General features: G+C 41.7%; 2 protein-coding genes across 3 annotated transcripts; one reads left to right on the top strand and one right to left on the bottom strand.

The window, feature by feature from the left end:
- Nucleotides 1-4: 4 nt before the first annotated feature.
- On the bottom strand, nucleotides 5-7,190 carry glmn (glomulin, FKBP associated protein). 2 transcript variants are annotated; one of them, XM_014470006.2, is made up of 19 exons: nucleotides 7,098-7,190; nucleotides 6,777-6,856; nucleotides 5,675-5,800; nucleotides 5,481-5,594; nucleotides 5,291-5,399; nucleotides 4,519-4,804; nucleotides 4,336-4,435; nucleotides 4,074-4,255; nucleotides 3,889-3,942; nucleotides 2,707-2,737; nucleotides 2,396-2,485; nucleotides 2,268-2,309; nucleotides 2,078-2,151; nucleotides 1,910-1,994; nucleotides 1,710-1,819; nucleotides 832-895; nucleotides 533-668; nucleotides 378-448; nucleotides 5-296 (listed from the first exon to the last, which is right to left on the bottom strand). In XM_014470006.2, the coding sequence occupies exons 2-19, from the start codon at nucleotides 6,813-6,815 to the stop codon at nucleotides 174-176; spliced, it is 1,836 nt and encodes a 611-aa protein (XP_014325492.1). In that variant the 5' UTR covers nucleotides 6,816-6,856; nucleotides 7,098-7,190; the 3' UTR covers nucleotides 5-173. The 2 variants fall into 2 exon arrangements, with proteins under 2 accessions (XP_014325492.1, XP_023191454.1); XM_023335686.1 differs by lacking the exon at nucleotides 7,098-7,190 and adding an exon at nucleotides 6,934-7,037.
- Nucleotide 7,191: 1 nt separating this feature from the next.
- Nucleotides 7,192-17,961, top strand: rpap2 (RNA polymerase II associated protein 2). The gene is made up of 12 exons (XM_005802400.3): nucleotides 7,192-7,310; nucleotides 8,299-8,344; nucleotides 8,432-8,546; nucleotides 9,142-9,240; nucleotides 9,349-9,414; nucleotides 9,503-9,591; nucleotides 9,678-9,713; nucleotides 10,462-11,314; nucleotides 12,596-12,690; nucleotides 12,824-12,904; nucleotides 15,540-15,608; nucleotides 17,762-17,961. Exons 1-12 carry the CDS (start codon nucleotides 7,208-7,210, stop codon nucleotides 17,895-17,897), a joined length of 1,788 nt encoding a protein of 595 aa, XP_005802457.2. The 5' UTR covers nucleotides 7,192-7,207; the 3' UTR covers nucleotides 17,898-17,961.
- Nucleotides 17,962-18,928: the final 967 nt, after the last annotated feature.

The raw sequence follows: 18,928 nt of genomic DNA, 5'->3' as shown, positions 1-18,928 counted from the left end.
AATATATGAAACTTTGTTTTTTATTATCAGTTACAGCTCTATCAGAATATACACAAGGTACAAGAGCTGACCCTTTCATCATAGAAAATCTTTCTGAAACAGGGAGGAGAAACAACAGTCGAGTGGTTTGAAATGATACATTTACATATTAGGCCCCACCGCCTTTTGTTTTGTTAGGCCCTGAGAAGTTGGGGCTCTCCTGCAGTTTCCAGGCCGTCCTTCACCTCCACCAGCTCCTCTATCCGCACCAACACGCTCTCGATCATGTCAAATGTGTGGAGTGCCGAGTGCAGAGCCTGAAACGAACCAATCAGATTCAATCACATGTAATTGTCCTGCTTGGTTGTGTTTAGTTTGGAAGCGATGGGCTAACTGACCTGAATCTGAGATTCTGACGTCATTTTTGGCAGCTTCTCCCCACCAACGGATACAGACAGCACCGAGTCCTCTGTGGAGAAAACATGCCAACATGCCGTTAGAAAAACAAGCCATCTCTGGTAGGCTGGAGGGAAATGTTTGTGCTGACTGTGACCTTTGGTGTTTTTCTTTTTCTTCTCCCTGGTGTCCTGCAGCTCCCTCTCATAGTGGGCTCTCGACATGTTCACGCCGACACGCAGAGGCTTCATGAACGTATCTTCTATTTTATACAGCTCGGTCCAGACGCCGGTCTGCAAGATGGCAAAACGTGAGCGACCTGCTACACTTTAAAATTTTGAAACATGCACATTAGAAGACATAAATCAAATGTTTAAGGTTCCTTTTCTGGTTTTTTTTAGTAATACGAGAGACAATAGGGTCTCCTTCCGCTGCCAGACTGCTATCTGCACTCACCTGGTTCTCTGTTATTTTGTCTCTGATGACCAGATAACGCAGCAGGTTCAGAGACTCCATGACTCTGCAGGAAAAAAATAAATAAAAGTTACATTTTGGCCAGTATCAATATCTGGTATTAATATTTGCTATCCTCTTGACACCTTGAAAAAATAAAGTACCACACTGTTGACACCAGTTCAGTCAAACGTCAAAGTTCAGTCAGTGCTCCATCACTACATGACCGACTTCCTCTTCCAAACAGCAACAACATGGAAATAATTTTTTTATATCGACCTAGCTTTACATATTAGACTAATACAAAACTGTTAAAAATGGCTAATATCTGCCAATACTGATGTTGGTGACAATATTCTGTGCATCCCTAAAAATAATACGCATAAGAATCTCTTATGAAATTTGTGGGAAAGGTAAAGATTAGGGTGATGGCAAGGAGACCTTCCAATATCCAAATACTGTAGTCAAAACTGCTGGTGGAAAAGTGCAAAAAGCTGGTTCAGCCATTATAAGAAGTTAGCTGTAATACCAATAAAGATTTTCACCTGATTAATGAAAACGTTGTAAATAATGATCAGCATGCAAATCTCCAATAAAACATGAATAAAAACATATAGATAAAAAAAAAAACAGGTTATTTTACATTTTATTAGTTTTTCAGAGACACCTGTCACATTTACTAAATGAATTCATTTAGTAAATGTGCTCCACTATATGTTTTGGGTTGTCATTCTGATGGAAGGTCGACCTCTGACCTTGTTTCCAGTCTTTTGAAGTCTGTAACATGTTTGTTGTTTTTTTCTTCAGAATTTCTCTCCTATCTTCCCTTTCCCCTTTCCATCCTTTAAAACAATCTAGAATTAAAGTCGGTGTGTGCGCACCTGTCCAGGTACTGCAGGAGATCCGTCTCTGGGCCGTCGGGAAGACTAAATACCTTGCGCAGCAAAGGCAGCAGGTGAACTCCCTCAAACCAGATGTTACCGTTACCCGGCTGCAGACACAGAGTGAGAGAGACACTGCAGGTAGGCTCTCAGCTGCAGCACAAAACAGCAGGAGCAGACAGCCTGCGAGGCCACTTTACCTGCAGAGCTGCATCGATCTGATTCTTGATGTTTTTAATGATGTAGCCTTCTACTCCTGAGTGGCTGCTAGTCCTGAGCATGTATCTGAGACGGGGAATAGAAACAAATTCAAGAGACGGTGACAGGAAAACATTCGTGCGGTCTCTGCGGGGGACTGCAGAGCTTACTGGAAAAATCTGTACTTGGCTTCAGTGTTGAACTTGTCGATGCTGAGCTGAAACACCTTCAGTCCTTTAGTCCTCTGCAACCAAACGGCAAAAACAAAAGCCAGCAGGTCATTTTCTCACACAAACTGTGGCGATCATCCAAATTGAATCCAAAGTAAAAAAAAAGTTTAATAATGTCCAGGGGTCCTACCAGATCATGCTTGGGGCAAATTGTCATGACCTTTACTAAATTCTGAAGACAAAGACAAACGTTATTAGAAAACTGCTTGAAACGTACAGAAGAGGGTTAAAGGTGACGTTATAATGAACTGGGTTCACCTGAGGGACGGTGAGGAAGGTTTTGATCTCGAGCAGATCCGCTGGCAGACTGCCATCCTCCACCCGCACCAGACTCTTCTCATACAGCTCCTGTAAGGATGGAGAAACACAGAAATCACAGCCCTACCTAGCAAAGGTTTTACAACACACTTTTAGTCTCATTAGACCACAGACTGCAAAGAATTTTACTAGGAAATTAATGAGAGTCCTAAACAGTGGGGACAACTGCCTAAATGCAATAAAAACAGCTTTAAGAATTTAATCAACAAATATCTATTTAGAAAAAAAATGTCTGATTCAGTTTATCTTACCAGTCCTTTCTGTAGCCTGGAGGTCTCAGTTCTAGAGAAACAGAAGCACAAGTGCCAAAAATGAACAGCTGTGACTCAAGTTCTTTCTTATTTATACCCTCAGCCTCAACTAGCCTATAAATTGGCTCTGAATTCCTTTATTCTGAGCAATCAACCCCCAAAAAATTAATTGGCATCGTCCAAAATCGGAATCGGCAGGTCAGGCTTTCTGAAGATTGGTGATCAGCCCAGAAAACTCCAGTCGGTGCGCCCCTACACTCAGGCAAATAATTATTTGAATCCCTGCTCACTTTTTAAAAGTTGCCTCACTAAAAAAATTAACACTGTGTAGCAGGTTTGTGTTATTTTAAAGGAAGAACATCAACCAGGATTTTAGAAACAACATTTGCCATATAAACTGAGTGGAATAAGCATTTGATCCTGTCCAAGCAGGTCAGAATCCTGGCTCCCACACATTGGTCATATGTCCACAAGGCGACACTAATCTGTTAATTAAATCTTTCCTCTTCACACCTGATCACAGACTCAATAATCCCAACCAAACATCTCTGTGGGCAAAACCAAACATCAGGAAGCTTGTTCCTTCATCAAGGAAGAGCTTGGTGAAAAGGTTTTAACTATTGGTCTGGAGCTTAATACAAGATCATGAGATGGTGAAGGGAGAAGCAAGAAACCACCATAAGGAGAGTGTTCCTGATCTGAAGGTAGAAAGGACCTCAGTCACCACTGGTAACGTACTCTACAGTAATTAAGATCTTGTTGTCCTCACAGCTACAGGAATGTGGAGAATATCTAATTAATGGATGAAGTACGGTGGTCTGGTTAGGCCAAAATCAGGTTCTTTAGGACGAGTGCATTGAGCGATCAACAAACCAGCACATGCACAGATCCCTGGTCCCTCCATGCAGGACAGCCTGGCTTTACCGTCCCGCTGCAATGTGAAGCCGCTTTTCTGCAGGTTGGGTGTGAGAGACCAACAGAGCCGCGTACCGCCAAACACGGGACAAGATCCTCGTTCCCTAACCCAAAACGCACTAGCAGGGCAAAGGAGAAGCACATCCTGTAAAGGTCAGTGCCGTCGCAAATGCAGACCTCAGTCCGACAGAAACTCTGTGGCAGGAGCAGCAGCTAAAAACCTGAAGGGGTTTAGAAACTTCTTGAGGGAGGAGCAGGCTGCATTACCGGGACAGAAGAATGGAAATGTGCTCCATGTTGCAGCGCAGACAGAAGACGGGGCTGTGGAGAGAGAATGGAGAGGTATGAGGGTTAATATTACATTTACACCCAAAATATTATCTCAATAATTGTTACAAAAACAGTCAATGTTTAAGGAGATGTGGCTGTTTGTCCAGTATTTTCTGCGCTACCTGAAAACACTGGGGAAAGTATCGGCCGCCAGGTGATGGACGAAAACCAGGTGTGCCAAGCAGGCCAGGGAATTTTTGGGATAACGGACCTCCTCCTCCAGGAAGCCCGGAACCTCTTTCTTCTTAAGCAGAGGGTGGAACACCAGACCTGGGAGAGACTCTCCGACAGCGCCCAGAATGTCCTACAGAACCACACAGAACCACAGGTTCACAGCTCAAACACCACACCATGCTGCAAGCATGCAGGGTTTACAATCCGTACCAGAATCTCTGCAGCAAAAGTCCGGAGTGGAGACAGAGGCAGCGTGTCTGGATCCCAGATCTGTACGTCCAGCAGAGGGTGGCTGAGGGTCTTCATGCAGCTACAGAGACACAGACGCTCAATCACACTGCTTTTTAAACAGCTTTATACTTCCAGGGAAACGTCAAGCTTTTTGCCACTCACAACTTCAGGAGTTCTGTCCTCAGCTCGTCCTCAGCTCCCTCCTCCTGTTCACCCGCTGTCTTGTGGGAGTTCCGCAGCTGATTCGCGCTGCTCTGATTCAGCCTTGCCTCCTGCGCAAAGGGCCCGACAAACCGCGCGAGGTCGGCGCAGCAGCGGCCGAGCGAAAAGACGTCGTCCTCTTCTTGCTCCTTGGTGTCGGGGACGGGCAGCTTGGCCAGCTGGTCCAGGACGGAGGACAGGGTCATACCCAGGGAGGACGCCTTCCGGCCGCCCAGGCGCAGCAGCACTGAAGGGGGGGCAGAGCAGAGCAGGTGGTGGAAACTGAGCTGATGTGACTGGGAAAGCATTCAAACGCCTTCTACTTTTTCATTTTCTACAACGACTGAAACGGATTATTCAGATTAATCGATGATTGAAATAATCGCTGACTAACTTAGTAATCAATTACTGCACTAAAAAAAGATACATTTTGAATTTAAGATTAAAAAACCCCCCAAAACTTTCGTAAAAAAACTGAAGTGTAATAGTTTTAGGTTCAAATCCTGTAAAGTAAAGAAAAGTTTCTATTAAAGACCTTTTGCTATCCAATTACTAATCAGTTAATCAAAAAAATAATCAACATGTCACTTGTACGAATAAACTTGACTTGAATAAATTACATTGACGTGTGTCATTGTAATGTGACAAAATATGAAAAAGGAGGTATGCATAATTTTGCGAGAAACTGAATTTCTGAGTGTGTTTTTGTGAGATTCTTAAAGGTACAGCCCACCTTTCTGTAGCGGGTTCAGCAGCAGATGGAGACTTTCGGCGATTCTGTCGGCATCGTCATGTTCCAGCAGCTCCAGAAGGCCAATCAGCAACTCTTTAGGTCCGCAGGTCTGCAAAACCAGAGGAGACAAAACGTTTACAAACCCAGGCTCCAAACCCGTGACAGTATGAATGCAAAGGTTTGGTCAGACCTCTAACAGATGGTTAAAAATGGCCAGGCACTGAGGGAGATGTTTGTCGTCTTTCCTCAGCAGCACCTGAACCAGCGGCGGCAGCAGGTTCCAGCCCATACTCCTCACCACGCTCTGCAGGTCGGTGTTAAAGGCAGCGTCAGGGATGGCAGACAGAACCGCACGCCACCGACATCTTCACCGAGAAAACGCACCTGATTCTTTTCATCCAGGACGATGCTGAGGACCTGCGGGCTGTGTCCCTCCTCGATGCAGCTCCGTCCCGCTACAGTGAACACATCATGATCCTCTGAGCTGTAGCTGTCATCTGGGAGCGCCTGCTGTTTAGAGGACACACAAAGAGGTAAACATGTCTATTGGAGGCAATTACGAAGGAAGAAAGTGCAGCAAATGTTTCCTGCCAAGCTATTTAGTGGGCCGATTCCTACAAAAGTATCGGTGCACCGATGTGAAAGATACTACATTTTTACACAGTTGATGTCATCAACATCGGTATAGGTCAATATTAGTCATTTTTAATATATTAGTATTAGTAAAGTATAAATAAATCTGGGCAAATGTTAACAACTGATGTTTGTTTCCATCTCTTTACGTTTCATCATGTGAAGGTGGTAATGAAGTCGCACAGGATTGTGGCAAATTTAACTGAAGCACAAAAGCAATGTGAGCAATTTTTTAAGAGTCACAATGGTAGGGAAATATATATAATTCAGGCAAATATTGGTTATTGGGCATATTTGCCATAATATCAAATATTAGCATTGTCCAAAATTTTCAAATTGGTGCATTCTTAATCTGAACATGTATCAAACAAATATGTATCAAATATGTAGCATATTTCATACATATTTGTACTTATAAATTATTGTTGTATATTACAAAAACGGGTAATGAGAACACGTTTTTTTTCTTTCACCTACTCCTTTTTGTTTTGTTTTATTATTTCAATTGAAATAAATCAAATAATTTGCTTCCTTAGACCTTGTACCGATAAGGCTGAACCAGATGATCGAGAGGAACAACTGCCCTTCACTTTGTCTGCTACACCTGGGATTTTTTCTTTTTTAATCACACAAACTGATATTAAGCCTCATAACACATATAAGCCTCTTCTCTCCTGGAGGATAGGAAGAATGTTCTGGAAGAACAAAGAGTTTCACACCCTTTAGGAGCCTCAGACAAGGAGGGGGATCTTGGCTGAAGACTGTGTCAGAGGAAAACACAAAAACCCAGAATATGTGGTGTTTGGAAACTAAATCAAGAAAGCGTGTTAAGATGGACATGAGTAGCACTTACACATCTCTGGACCACATCACTGAGCTGCTCCAGAGCCATCTCTACTGTCCTCACATGGGCTGGATCTTCACCAAGTAATCCTTCAAAAAAGAGGGCAGAATTAATAATTAATTAATTATACCGCCGCGCACAAGACGAATGTGTAATACACGCATACATATAAGAGGTTATTTAAGGCTACGGTTAAGTAGTGAATCCCCGCAGCTTCAAGCAAACTAGATGCTAGTCCTGCTGATTCTGAATGATCTGAGCTCAGGGAGAAACGAAGCCGCCTCGGTGGATAAAACAAGCGCACATTACAGAGAAAATAGAGTCACACACCTTCTCTTCATGCCCTCAAATAGCCCGGTTGCAGATAAAAACACACGCTTAAGTACACACTTTCCGAATACAGCGTGAATAACTGGTACGGCCGTACCGGCTGCCGTACAATGGGAACGTCACGGGGTCAGAGTTTGAACGGAGAGAAAACAAGCAGCATGGAGACAGAAGAGAGGAGGAGGAGAGGAGGTTCTGCTAAAAGCTCCAAAAAAGGTCCAATTTTCAGGCTGTTACCTGAAGAGCAGCTTTGTTATGGCTGCTAACAAGCTAACAGGAGAGCAGGTTACTGTCCGGCTGAAACAAACATGAATGTAGCCGCCATTTTTAGCTTCTTTATGTGCTACTTAAAGCTACGTGCCCGACTTTATTGTAACTTCAGTTAAATTCTCTTTAGATATAGTTTGTCATGTGTGGAAAATTTCACAGTTAGTGTTTCTATTTATTAAATGTAATTTAGTTCAAAGTAATAACTCCCCAAAACGAGTTTTCGTGGGCTGTAGTGACATCACACAAGGTATGCAGCAGTTGATAGAGTAATTCAGAAGAAGTCATTTGTGTTCTTCTGGGGTGTTTTTCACTATTTATTTGGAGGTTTTCATCAAATTTTACCTTCAAAGGAGTTGAGCTGTGTATGACAGCAAAATATTTGAATTAGAATTTTCTAAACCGATGTTGACTTCTCTCAAACATCATAGCTCCACAGTGTTTAGTAGTGCTTCAATTTGTCTAGCGCTCGGATCTGGAAATCCCATCACATCCAAGTTGAACCTAACTGTATTTAGCTAATTATTGAGTTGCTAACACTGAACAACCATGTTTACAGTACTATATGTGCTGCTGCTTTAATGCAATACAAATTTATTCAGCAGCCATATCGTGCGAGAGCCCCAAGTTTCACAGAAAAATTTCATATTTCAGTGGTAGTTCTTGCATTTCTGATTGGTAACTTGGAAGTTCTGACTTTTGACTAAAAGTAGAATCAGCTGCCTGTTGTGATGCCATTGGTGCAAATAAACCCAGAGCAGAATTTGTGTTTCTTTCTTGGTGTGCTTTTTAAAAACTGTGTTAAATGAAACTCCATCTGTGGAAAGCCAGACTATTTTACGCAGCTGTGTTTTTATGGCCAGGACGCATCAGTTGGTGGAGAGAATGAAACCAGAGGAAAGTATCTTTAACTCTGTTCTGGTTTGCCTAACTGTAGGTGGGAAATGCGTCAAAGTACGGACCGCTGAAGAAGACGCGAGGAGGTGTGAAAACAGTTTACGCTAGTAAGCCTTTCAGGCTCACAGCTCAGACAGTATTTGGTAAATGTCTACATGTGCTTTATTTATCAGGAGAGAGGAGGTGAAGGAGAGGCTGAGGGAGAAGCTGGAGCTGGAGAGGAGAGCCCTGAAGGTAGTGGAGCGCCTCCTAGAGGACAGGGTGGCTGAAGACTTCCTGATTGACTGTGTATGTATCTGATCTTACTTTCTTTATATTGATTTATATTTCACTGTATATGTCTGAGGATTATGAGACGACATCGTTCAATGAATCTGGACTGTCCACTATTTGTGGATATTTATTCAGCTTTTTTGTTCTACGTGACAAAAGTGGCATAAGCATTCTCTCATTGTAAAATACATTAACAGAAAACAACTTTGGTATGAATTAGCAGGTAGCATGGGCTGTCAGGACAAACTACTCCACGAATGTTTTTAATTTTATGTGCCTGAAGCTAATTTCTAAAAATCAGGGCAGCCATGTTTTTGTTGTATTTGACTGAAATGGTTCAGCTCAAAAATACTTTATTCAGTCATAAAGTGAAGCTTCTTCATAACGTCATTATCAATGGTGGTGGCTGTTTCTTCATGTCACACAGTACCAATCAAACGTGAACCAACAGCTATATTTACTGCAAACAGCTGCTGATTGCGTCATCCTCTTATGCTTGAAAGAGGTGTAATAGGACCAACAATTCATATTTAGAGATGTGGAAGTTCCTCTTTTGAAAATAAATAAATGAAAAATATCATGTTTCACATTCTTTCTCTCTTCCTCACAGGCCAAGCTCATAACTCCTGCTAACTACAAAGACACTGTGGAGGAGAGATTCATCGCCAAACTCTGTGGTTATCCTGTATGTCCAAACAAACTGGGCAAGGTAGAACTCTTAGCCTGGTCTTCCCGGACCTGTGAACTTACTACAACTCGACAATTAAAAAGTTCAGATTCACTTTGTCATGACTCATCTACACTGTTCAATCTCTAGATCCCAAACCAACGGTTTAAAATATCTACCAAAACAAACCGGGTTTATGACATCACAGAGCGGAAGGTGAGTTCTTTTTATTTTTTCTTACTATTATCAGGTCAATTTTTCAGAGAAATATTTATAAAGCTGCACTCCTGTTGTTTGTGTCTAGTGTTTTTGCAGCAACTTCTGCTACAAAGCTTCCAAACACTATGAGCTGCAGATATCAAAGACGCCTCTTTGGCTCCGGCAGCATGAAAGGTGCGCGGCTTCTTTTCTTTTCTCTGTTCTCAGAAAACCATTTTGGAATGTAAAAAACATTGTTTTTGCTTTATGTCTCTTGGCAGTCCCCCAGAGGTGAGGTTGCTGAAGAAAGGAGATGGGTATGTACTGCTGCTTTTAGATTTCCACACAGTGAGCTAAAGTCATGTGGAAAAAAAACTACCTATGAATATTTTTGATATATTTGGACATACGTTAAATATCAATTTTAACAATTCAAAGCAGTTGATGTACTAAAGCTAATAAAAACTAGGGTTGCACTAAATGCAGGTTTCTGGCTGATCATGATCTTTAAAAAGCCTGACCTGCTGACACTGTCAGGTGTTATAATGTCACCAGGTACCTGCAATATTCCAATCTTATTTTCTAGAAAAACACTGAACAAAACCCATCAAATGATATGAACTGCACATGACGTAGCTCTCTCAAATATACTTGAATTTAGAATGTTCTTTTCTGACCTTTGCGGAGTTTGATGAGATCAGTTTCAAGTTTAGTTTATCTATATTGTGCCAATTGACAACAAAGGCTCAAAAAAGGCTAAAAAAGTCTTTCCAATTCAATCACACAGACAGTCCAATAGATCCTAATTGTTCAAAGCAGATTAAAAGATTTCCAAGGAAACCCACATTGTATTGAATCATTGACTTGCAGCATTCACTCCTCCTCCTCCTTCACATTGGCTGATGGCCCAAAATGAAGAAAATCAGTTCACTCCTAGTTATTAAGGATAAATGTCTTTTATTTCCTACAATGGAAAATACACCTGAAAATCTGTTTTTGCATCAATTTGAGTTGAGGTTTTAACTAGACTGACTGTGTGTTCTGTGTGCGTGTGTGTCCGTCCAGTGGGAGCTCTGGTGAGGAGGTGCTGCTGTCCGAGAGGTGCCTCAAAGAGGAGGACATCGAGGACCCCCTGGCTGCCCCGCCTCAGGACCCTCCTGGCTCTGAGCGCAGCGCCGCAGGAAGTGACCTCAGTCAAAGCAGCGACAGCGAACAGGAGCAGGACTTTGTCTCCAGCGTGGTCCCCCAGCGCCGGAAAGTCCAGGTGAGCTGGGCTGACCTGCCCAAACACACAGACGGAGACGGGAAGCAGAGCGAGCAGCGACATATCGACGACCCAGAGGAGGGGGGGAGAGCAGGAGGAGATGATGCGTCTCCTGAGAACAGACCTGTGGAGGAGGCCACAGCAAAGCTGAACAAGTGTAGCGTGTCAGAGAGAGTCCATCCCAACTCTGACCTGCTGGAAGCTGGAAGCAAACAGGCTCCAAACCTGGCGGCTCTCAGCATCACCCAGGTGGGGATGAGCCAGAGAGGAGCAGCTGGGCTGCGGGATCTCCTGAACACCCACACTGGAGAAGCCAATCCTGACACGGTGCGGCTCAATCTGCTGGCGTGCCTGAAGAGGACTCTAAAGGAGTGGTGCACAGACGACACGCTGAGCTTCCTGTACGGAGCCGACCATTCTCTTGGATCCCCATTCTCCAACGTAAAGGAAACGCAGAAAGAGGAGCTGGACGAAGATGACCTCGAGGACGACGACGTGACGGAGCCAGACGCCGAAGAGCAGGACAGGGGGCGGTCGGCTGCAGCTCCGGACTACGAGACGCTGTGGAAGGAAACTGAGCGGCTGCAGCTCAGAGTCACAGAGTTTTACAGAGGGACGTGGATTCTGCCTGAGGAGGAGATAACGCCCAGCAAGGTGAGCGGAGGAACACTGCTGCTGGACAGACGGCACGGTGGAACTTTGCGTCATTCTGTATAAAGTGGGGATGCACCGATCCACTTTTTTCACTTTTGATACAGAAAACAGTATCTTAGTATGTAAATCTCAAAAAAAGTCAGACTTTCATAATACTCTTTTTTTAAATATGCAAAAAATCTATCATAATTTTGTCATTCAGAAATAATTCATGTAATTCCAATAGACCTGAAACAGTCTAGGCAGGGCAGGGGTGTCAAACTCCAGTCCTGGAGGGCCACTGTCCTGCACCTTTTAGATGTGCCTCTGCTGCACCACCTGAATAGAATAATTAGGTCATTAAGACTCTGGAGAACTGATCTACACAAGGAGGAGGTAACTAAGTCATTTCATTCCAGCGTTTTGTACCTGTGACACATCTAAAAACTGCAGGACAGCGACCCTTGAGGACTGGAGTTTGAGACCTGTGGTTAGGGAGTCTCATGTATGACTCCCCGACTCCGCTCCTTCAGACAGAGAAAATGTGTTACCTGTCATGGTAACAGATTTTGCTGGACAACAAATTGTACAGTTTTTGCGATAAATGATAATATTGTTGCTTTGAGACCATTTTCAAGCCATCTAATGAAGGGGGGCCCAAAGTGGGTCCTCGAGGGCCGGCACCCTGCATGTTTTAGTTCTCTCCCTGGTTTAATGCACCTGGATCAAATGACGACTCGTTAAAAGCCCTAAGAAGAACATTGACCTGCTGAAAAGGTTGTTACTACCACCAGGGAGAGAACTAAAACGTGCAGGATGCCGGCCCTCTAGGACCCACTTTGGGCACCACTGATGTAATGGTAAAGGCAGTATAATGCAAAAACACATTCTCAAAGGGCAGATAATGTAATTTTATTTATATAGTACATCTTCAGCAACTCAAAGATCGACAAACTTTCAATTCTAATGAACATCTGACACTGGAGCTGGAAGACATTTTAAATATCCAAAATGAATAAACAAAACAACAGAAACAACAAATAAAATGAATTATGAAGTCTCTGTAAACAAATAGGGCTAGTTGAGACCAACGCACCAAACTGAAAACGTCTGTCATCTGGTTTTTGGTAGAAAGAGAGAAAAGAGAAAAATGGTAAATTTTTACAAATGGAAATTATTGATCTTGTTTTAATTCATAATTTTTGATTTATTGCTTATTGCAACAGGCCTGCATGTATGTTTTATATGGTGAGTGTTTGCATATCTGATTGAACTGAGTGCTGTATGTTGTGTGTTATCCAGGAGACAGAATCAAAGGATCCAGTTTTGCCGCTGATTGATTCCCAGGCTCAGAACCTCATCCAGAAACGGATTACAGTGGAGAAACTCAGCAGCTGGTATGTTGGGGTGTGTGTGTGTGTGCGTGGGTGTGTGTATGTATATGTATGTGTTATCACAACTCTATTATATGAACATGATCTTTTTTTTTAATATTGTTTATTAGTTTTAACCTCAGAATGTATTGCACAGTCTCAGGAACATCGTAGGTCCGGTGGGCCTCACCATGAGTGACCTCTCCACGGACCTGAACAACCTGGTCAGGACTTTCAGGTCAGAGCGCCACACACACTGATACACACTTCCCCTGACAGTTCAGGGCTCCAGTTTCCCTACATGTACAGTAGTTGAGTTGTAGTTTTAGAACAAACACACATGTTAGGAGATTATTTCTGTTTGAAGTTCATTGGAAACCTTCATGCAAATCTACGTTTTTAGCTTTAAATTTAGGAAGAATCCTCCATTCTCTTTGTTTGTGCCTCAATTAACTTGTAAGAAATATGGTTTATTTCCTGGAGCATGTGTGGGCTTTTTTTCCACACAACTCCCCCATTCGGCTCCTTCAGACTAGCCAGCAGCAGTTAGCAAACACCTGGTGGAACTGCACATCTGTTGAGCTCGTTATACGAGCAACTTCTCAGTATAACGCTGGTAAAGACGTTAAAGTGTTAACAGAGGAGCCATGTTGTCATGAAAGTTTCAGAAAGACCAGAAGTTTCTTAAAAAGACAGAGTCCCAATTTCAAAGAGTTAAATTTCTTTTAACTCGCATTTTTATAACAACTGAAGTTAACACAGTGACTTTGAAGTGCTATAAAATGGTACAATTAGTGGATCTACTTACTAATTATTAACTTGGCGAATAAATACAAGATAAGGCACCTTCCAAAAATAGTAATGTTTCCCAAACCTTTTTACATTTTGTTATCTTACAAGCAACAACATGTAAGGCAACATTTTGTTGGTTGTATTTTATTGGGACTTTATGTGACCGACCAACACAAAGTGATATAGTGAAATAGTTTAGAAGTTTCCATAGTTTAGAAGTGAAAGGAATTATTATAATAATTACAGCTTCACCTCATCTCTTCCAGCTACAGACGTAAATTCTTCTTTATTCTTCTTTCTAAAACATCTCCACTCAGACTGGACAGAGCGTGTGCATGAAGATGAGTTTTCAGGTCTTTCCAGACATCCCATGTTTCATGTGAGTCTGGACCTTCACAAAGAGCTTGCCTTTAGTTGAGAGTAATTTAGTCCAGTTTTGATCCGTCAAAGTATGTTAGATTTTGAGCTGATCAGAGGTCGTTCAGAGCTCTTAATGGGAAGCAAAGCTAAGAACAATGAGTCATCCAGTGTGACGAGACATGAAATAAACCAGGATCAGATTATTCTGATTAATAAAGAACAAAACAGGAGTTTGATTATGCAACTGAATTATGAAGTCAATTGGTCATTTAATTCAGTTCCACATTTTTGGATTAATTTGTTAAACTTTGCTGCCCTCTACTGGAAAGGTAGAGGCATGGCAGGACATTTGGTTTAAATAGTAACTGTTGACTTTATAGCATACCATGTTATCAGCCTTTCTTCTTTAGGAACTTAAAATTCAAGCAATGTCACTTTTTTTCTGCAAACACAAGTGATTACATCTGTTTTATTTATTTATTTATTTATTTATTTATTTATTTATTTATTTATTTATTGTGTTGTGGTAAAACTGCAACAGTCCAGTTCAGTAAAGCTGAACTGTTGGTTTAAAAAGGCATAATTGTGTCCAATCATTCTCATGTTCTGCTGTGTTCTTTATTGCTATTATTATTATTATTATTATTATTATTATTATTATTTATTATTATTATTTGCTAATTAGGTGATATCTAAAGCCAACTGGTTACACTGGATTTTATTTAGGGTATCAGAGTAAGCAGGGCTGAATATACAATATGCATGTGACACTGATTTCTATTTGTGTATCATTTTCCTTCCACTCAACACCTGTGTGCTTGCTTGTGTTGGTCTGTCACATAAAATCTCAATAAAATGCAGAAACCTTTCTTACTTTCACATGTTCAAATGTTAAGGAGTTCAATGGGTGTGAATACTTTGGCAAGAAATGGTCTATTTAAAGTTAACCAAGCAGAGCAAGCACTTCCAGAGTCCAGCTTTCTTCAGGAAGTCCAGTTATCAAAAACCCAACACTGGGGTGTTTGGTAGTGTTCATCAGGAATTTTTTCTCTCTGTTTGCAGAAAGTCACATTAAAGCTGCAGTATGTAACTTTTATAAGCAATATATTTTTTCCATATTTGTTAAAACTGTCACCAGATAATCAGTGAAAGGTTTGATCTCCTCCACATCCTCCTTGAGCTACTATTGCCGTCTGAAGAAATGCACCACTGCCGACCAAAACAACCAATCAGAGCCAGGAGGAGGAGCTTAGTGCTGTCAATCAATGCTTTCCAATGGCCGTTACAGGAAAGCCCTTTATCCGCTTTTGTTAGTGACCATGCTAATTATCCCTAGCATTCATAACATTCTCTGCTGGCTAGAATGTTGCAAAGACCAAGAGGGGAGGGTAGAAAGGGAAGAGCAGCACCACACAGAGGGTGACTGACAGCACCAAGGCCCTCCTCCTGACTCTGATTGGTTGTTTCTAGTTAGTATAGGAAGGGAAAGGCTCAGTTTTTCTCCATAGATTATCTCATACTATACAGTCACAATATAGTGACATTTTCAACAAATATGTAAAAACATGTTTTTTGTAAAAGTTACATACTGCACCTTTAAGGTGCAATGTGACAAATGACTTAAAAAAGCTGCTCTGACCTGGACAGAGTGTGTTTCTGCCGCATCATGTTTTCAACCTGATCTTATGGTTTCCTCTGCTTCTTTATGTTTCTGTCTCCAGGTTCAGCAACACCAACATCATCCACAAAACCCCAGAGTGGACGCTGATAGCCGTGGTGCTTCTGCATCTGTGAGTTCACAACACGCTGCTTCTCATTTCATTTTACCCAAGACGCTACAAGCTGGAGCATTGTTTTGGCCATGCCATATGGTACATAGGAGCGTGTGTGTGTGTGTGTGTGTGAGTGTGTGTGCGTGTGTGTGCGTGAACAGTTCCGTGCTGCTCCCATCTGAGTACACACAGCTTTATCTCGGCCTGATTGCCTCCTCTCCGGATCCGTGATCCACCACAGAAGGCACACTTTTGTAAAACGAAACACACACACTTAAACACAGCACACACTCCTCGGGCCCGGCCGGTCTGGGAAAAGCCTCACCTGATCCTGATTTATGGCTGCCTCACTGGTCCAGCTCTGTTTGCTCAGTGCTTACCTTCAGGGTAAGCCCTGTTGAGAGTGTGAGATATGTACGGCGTGTCGACCTCGCTGGAGAAAGGAACCGCAAAGACTGGAAAACTTCTTGAATAGCCAACGATGGTTATACATCCATTATTCTGACGATTAATCAAAAAATAATAATTAGGCTCATTCTGCAGAATTGTTATTAAATCACATAAGTCTTTTCATACAGTATTGAAAATGCATTAAAACAAATAATTCAGTTCATTTTTTAAACAAGAAAGTAATCATTTTATTGCCTAAGATGCAGTCCTTTAGTGAACTCTTCATTATTTGTAGCAAAAGATAAATCTGCAGCTAAAACATCTTCTTAACATCAACATGTGAAAAGCTCAGACCTTTCTGCTTGACTTAACATCAATACAGCATAGTACAGTTCTTTTTAGATTAACCTATTAATAATTGGTTGAATAACAATAGATTTAAAAAAAAAAATAAATTATTTTGTACAGTTTTGGTTTAATTTTTAAAGCTTTTTAAAGTGCAGTTCCACTAAAACAATGAGTCTCCTGACCCCATTATGTGATTTTCTCCTACATATCTCAGATTGAAGTGGCTACTGACTCATAAAGAGCCTCTATATTAAAACGCTGTTCACCAAACGTGGCTGGGCCGTCCCGTGTCGCCGCGGCGCTCTATGATTTCATCGGTTCCCATTGAACTCGTCTTCCACTCCATCCTTCCATTCCTCCATCATGAATAATTTGTTGTGCTGTCTTATCTGTCCACTGCGTGGCAGCTGTGGAGCTCGTCTGGCCTCTATTGTTTGGGCCAGCTGAATAATAGATACCCCCCCTGTAGCTGCAACACTAGACCCTTAGTTGAACCGGAGATTAACCGGCAGAGCCGCTCCAGTCCAGGAGAGACGACAGGACAGACAGGTAGGGAGGAGGGGGTGGAGCTTAGGGACAAAACTTCAAGGGCAAGAATTTGATGATTTCCATTTTGTCAGGTTAAAAATACAAATTTTCATGTGTTTTATGTGGTAAATATAACATCTAAAATATATGCTACATTAGGGGTATTTGATATGGACTTTAGGTTTTATCACAATATTTTGTGGTAATATGATCATAACAATAAAAGTCATAAGAATTATTTCTTATTTCTTTTTGAGGTAAGATCATTAACTGGAATTTGTCATGACAAAATTTTTATCATGGTAACAAATTTATCACAACAAATGATAAATTTATTTATCATTTCCTCAGCTTAACATACCTTTGCTGTAGTATATCTAAAGGTTGCAGGATTCTGGCCCTGGAGGAATGCAGTCTGAACCACTGGGTTAGAGTCAGCAGCTGCTTTATTCAGACTCCGTTTCTGTGTAATGTTCCTTCAGCGTCCACTGATCTCTGTTATTTCTACAGATGCACTGATCAGAGATTATGTGGCCGATTTTTTTTCAGTTTAATTATAAAGAAGACCTACTGCTCCACCTTTCTGTTGCTCTTGATCTCTTTAAGAACTTCAGTCATTATTTCTTTCTAGCTTTCCTTCCATAAAAGCTTCTAATTATTTACATTGGAAGGAGAGGTGACGTCACACAGTGTGTGTGATAGAGAAGTTGTTGTGAAACAGGTTTTTATTACTATAAACAAGCCAAAATCCTAATAGATTTTACAATCTGAAGCTGTATTTTCCATCTGATGTGATCTGTTAGCGTAGCGACGTGCCATGAGGTCCCACGGTCTGCTGTGTGTGTGTGTGTGTGTGTGCGTGTGTGTGTGTGTGTGTGTGTGTGTGTGTGTTCTCTCGTCTCCAGGCTGTCCTTCGTGTCTCCGGTGGTGCGGGACGCCCTGGAGGTGTCGGCATCAGTGCAGTATTTGAACTCTCTGATGGAGGAGCTCGGCCTGCAGCAGCACGACCTTCTCAGCCTGGTTGAGCTCTTTAAATCCTGAAAGTTGACCTGAAGATGTATAGTGAATATGTTTAATCAGATTAAAAACTGATCATTTAAAGAAATGACGATTGTGTGTGTTTTGTGAGAATTAAATTTTTAGCAAATAAAAGTAATTGTAAAAAGTCAAAGTGGAGACTGCGGACTTCATGCACAGATTATTTAATTTCCACCACTGGCAAAGATTTGTGAAGACAAAAATGTTCTGGAGCTGCACCGATGTGAAATTTGGGCCAATACCAATATCTGATATTAATATTGCAGTTCTGGCCAAAAACAGATAATTACTCATTTTGTATGCATTATATAAACATACTTCACTAACGAGAGGTAAAAAAACAACACATCTGACATTTCTTCTCTGTTGAAACACGTCCAGTTTTCTCTCTTTCTGGCGCGGAGTGGTGACGCGTGTTCTCTCCATCCTTCTTTCCCTTTAAACTTTTTCTCTACATTTCTTCTTTTCTTTCCTCCTTTCTTTTCTGTCTTCTCGTCCATAACATTTGGAATAAACCCGTGAAGCAAGTTTTGTAAATGTATGCAAAATAGTGCATCATAGCAACATCCATAATCCTCCACTTCTGAAAGTAAATCTGTTGGACTTTGTGTATGTCGACAGCAGGTGGAACATTAATTGTGGCTTTGATTAAAAGAAGCATTTAACAGTTTTTCTTGGTTTTATTTTTTATTTTTACAGTGAATAAATGAGGCTAATAAAAGGTCTGATGTATTTAAAGGTTTTTCGACGCGTCTGCTCGTATGTGACGCGGCGCCGGATAATGTGCACAATCTGTGGCCGGCTATGTGCAAATCACATCCTTGAGGTTTCAATATTTAACCAAGGCAGAGGCAACTAAAAATCACACCCAGCTTTTCCCCAGTGAAAGCAGCATGTCCACACGGCCGCTTATTGCTACAGTTAGAGGCTCTGCTACTGTAATAAAAGTTGCTCAAATCCTGCAGACTTCCTTTACGTTGCGTTTTATGGCGCCCCCCCCCCTCCGCCCCTCCATGTCATTTGTTATATGGGGA

This window comes from Xiphophorus maculatus, chromosome 6 (genome assembly GCF_002775205.1).
Source record: "Xiphophorus maculatus strain JP 163 A chromosome 6, X_maculatus-5.0-male, whole genome shotgun sequence".
NCBI classification, from domain to species: domain Eukaryota; kingdom Metazoa; phylum Chordata; class Actinopteri; order Cyprinodontiformes; family Poeciliidae; genus Xiphophorus; species Xiphophorus maculatus.
The sequence above is the reverse complement of the archived record's forward strand: the minus strand, read 5'-3'. Positions and strand labels throughout refer to the sequence as shown.